Source organism: Papilio xuthus, unplaced genomic scaffold (assembly GCF_000836235.2).
Source record: "Papilio xuthus unplaced genomic scaffold, Pxut_1.1 DF826933.1, whole genome shotgun sequence".
Taxonomy (NCBI): domain Eukaryota; kingdom Metazoa; phylum Arthropoda; class Insecta; order Lepidoptera; family Papilionidae; genus Papilio; species Papilio xuthus.
In genome coordinates, this window is record NW_013531716.1 from 29,464 (window position 1) to 32,117 (window position 2,654).

At 40.4% G+C, this 2,654-nt stretch overlaps 1 protein-coding gene across 1 annotated transcript in view; it reads left to right on the forward strand.

The window, feature by feature from the left end:
• The first annotated feature begins 355 nt into the window (after positions 1-355).
• The window catches only part of LOC106121836 (utrophin-like), a 12,534-nt gene continuing 10,235 nt past the window's right edge, over positions 356-2,654 (forward strand). Inside the window, exons 1-2 of the mRNA XM_013317664.1 lie at positions 356-427; positions 1,826-2,301. Of these exons, the coding sequence (XP_013173118.1) occupies positions 2,181-2,301 (121 nt within the window). The 5' untranslated portion in view covers positions 356-427; positions 1,826-2,180. The remainder of the gene's footprint in view (positions 428-1,825; positions 2,302-2,654) is intronic.

Below are 2,654 nucleotides of genomic sequence, written 5' to 3' on the forward strand. Positions count from 1 at the left end.
GCCCGCCCTCACAAGCTCGCAATACTGTATACTTCCTAGTATTTTTATTTTCGTTATATTTGTGTGTTAGTTTGTCTCATGTGTGTCTATATAGGTATCCCACAAAGCAAAATTCACGAACATTGAAGAGCGAACTTAACAAAGTATGTCAAGTGAATGTATGAAGTTTTATTGTTTCTCTTTGGTGTTAAGTCATTGCGTTCTGTGAGGACAGCACTTAATCGAGGCTGGGTAGTTCTAGCTAGCAATCGCATCGCGTCGACGTCGATTGCGGCCGGCAGCGTCGTGGACGCGCCGGACTCCGAGTCAGCCGAAAAGACAGCTGGCAGCTGGCAGTCGCCGTCCGTGCACTGACAGTCGCTGTCGTGCCGCATTCGGTCGCACTCGCGAGTGCCATCTGACTATCGCAAACGTCTCGCTTTACTATGTCGGTGATTAGTAATTATTTATTTGTTCATATCGACCTAGATACGGAGCGGAGCAGGCTCTGATAAAGCAATGTACTTATTTATGTTTGTTAACTGTGTTTCGGTGCTGTGATAGTTGTTCATTTTGTTTATACTCGCTCTTAACTTGCATTCGTCTTCGAAAGTTTACTGGGGAACAAAATATTATATATGTATTGTATGATTATAACAAAGTGATAATTGTCGCAATATCGACATTTTATCGCGACAACGCGAAAATTCAATTTAACAATTTAAGGATGTTATTTCCATATCAGGTACATTCGTAAGTAAAATACTGCATACTTCAGATGTGTAATAACTAATGAAATAGAAAAATGACAATAGCCGTAGGGTAAAGCCACACAAACAAATAACATACCAGTACGGGCGCGGGCGCGGGCGCGGGCGCGGGCGCGAGCGCTGAAGCGGGCGCGGGGCCCCAGTCAAGTCGCCGCCATGAGAGGACGACGATAAAGGATACTTTTCGTATAATAAGCAATTAAAACGCTTCGGCGCTATTTATTTGCTTTAAAAATCCTTATCCAAATAAATGTTTTGGTAATGACGAGAATTTAATGTAGATTGGAATTGCCTTTTACAAAGTAGATATCATGATCACAAAAATAATTGTAATCGAATTATCAACTCTGATGCCGGGAAGACTGATACTACTGACGTGACGTAACAGAAAAGCGATTAGATGTATATTCTTTGCGACCCGGACGAAGCCGCGGCAAGTTGCAAGTAAGAGCAAGGCGAGGGCGAGTGACTCGTGCTCGTGTGTCGGGAGCGAGCCATGCGGGGACGCCAGCGCCCTCTCACTTTCGCCTGTTGCGGCCAATGCGCAAGCGCAAGTTTTATTTGCGCTGTTTATTTACTTGTTCGTGCGCGGCTATTTTTAGGCGAGCCTCGTCGCGTTAACCTTGGTAGGGCGCAGCTCCTATGTCGACCCTCGCCGGTACCCGCTGCAAAAGTGCACGCCGACGTGCCGTTGCACAAATGATAACACTGCCGCGCGACTCTGTCCACCTTTTTGTATTAAGAGATACAAACTCTATGGCGTCATGTGGTTACTATAGTGATATCATGCAAGAAGGAAATGGCTCGCATAGCGCACACTTAGGGTCGTCGTCGCACGCTGGAGGAGAAGTATCTAAAACTCTAAAACTAATCTGATCAGGAGCGCTATTGAATTAATCGGCATGTTTTGTTCTCAAACATTCCATAGAAGAGTAAGTGACTGCATTTTTTTACGTATAAAATGCTAGCAAAATCTTGAGAGACTCTTTTATTCAAAACCATTTAACTGCCTTTTGTATATATGTTGTATTATGTATTATGTTGTATATATTACAATGTAACTGGTAGCGATGAAGATGATGATGAAATCGTGTCGGTGCCGGTACCCGTTGCCACATCTGACATTGTATAGTGTCAATGATTTCAAAATTAGTATAAGATTATACAAATTATACAAATTTTGTCGATGAGGATACGATGACGGAAACTAAGTAGGTAACAAGAGACTATCTACCTAGTATACTTATTAATACCTCAATTTTCGAAACTCATATATTTTATATTGACCTGCTTGAATTATATTACTACGTAGTGTACACTATAACCCCAGAGAACTAACGAAGTACATGTAATAGATTGTAAACATTAAACAAACTGTGATAGTGAAGTGCTACTTGGAAGTTCTGACGTAATGCGTGGGTGTGCCGAGAGATGGCGTTCCTCAGGCAGCTGCCTACGTTGGACTGCCGTAAGATCGAGTGGAAGGTGGAGGTCGGAGATCTTCCCGAATACACCTTCGCGCCCTATGAAAAACACTTAAGCCACAGCAAATGTACGTATTACCCTAAACTTCTTTAGTCAATTTTAATTTTTGGGTTAATTGTAAATAATTATTTTTAAAAAATTTTGTTAATTATTTTTTGTGTTTAAATCACTAATGTTTTAGTCCAATTTTTATCTTAATTAATAGCTAAGTTATTTAGGTACCTAACACAAAAAAATTGCACATTTGTAGCCAGGTATCAAATTATAAGAGAAGTGACAAAAGTTAATACAACTTTTAAACAAAAAAAAGTTGGATTTTTTTAGTATTTTCCCTCCTGTAGTTATCGATCTGGCTATACATCTTTACAGTTTTTATCGTTGAATTTTGGGACACCTGTGTATATATATATATATATATAT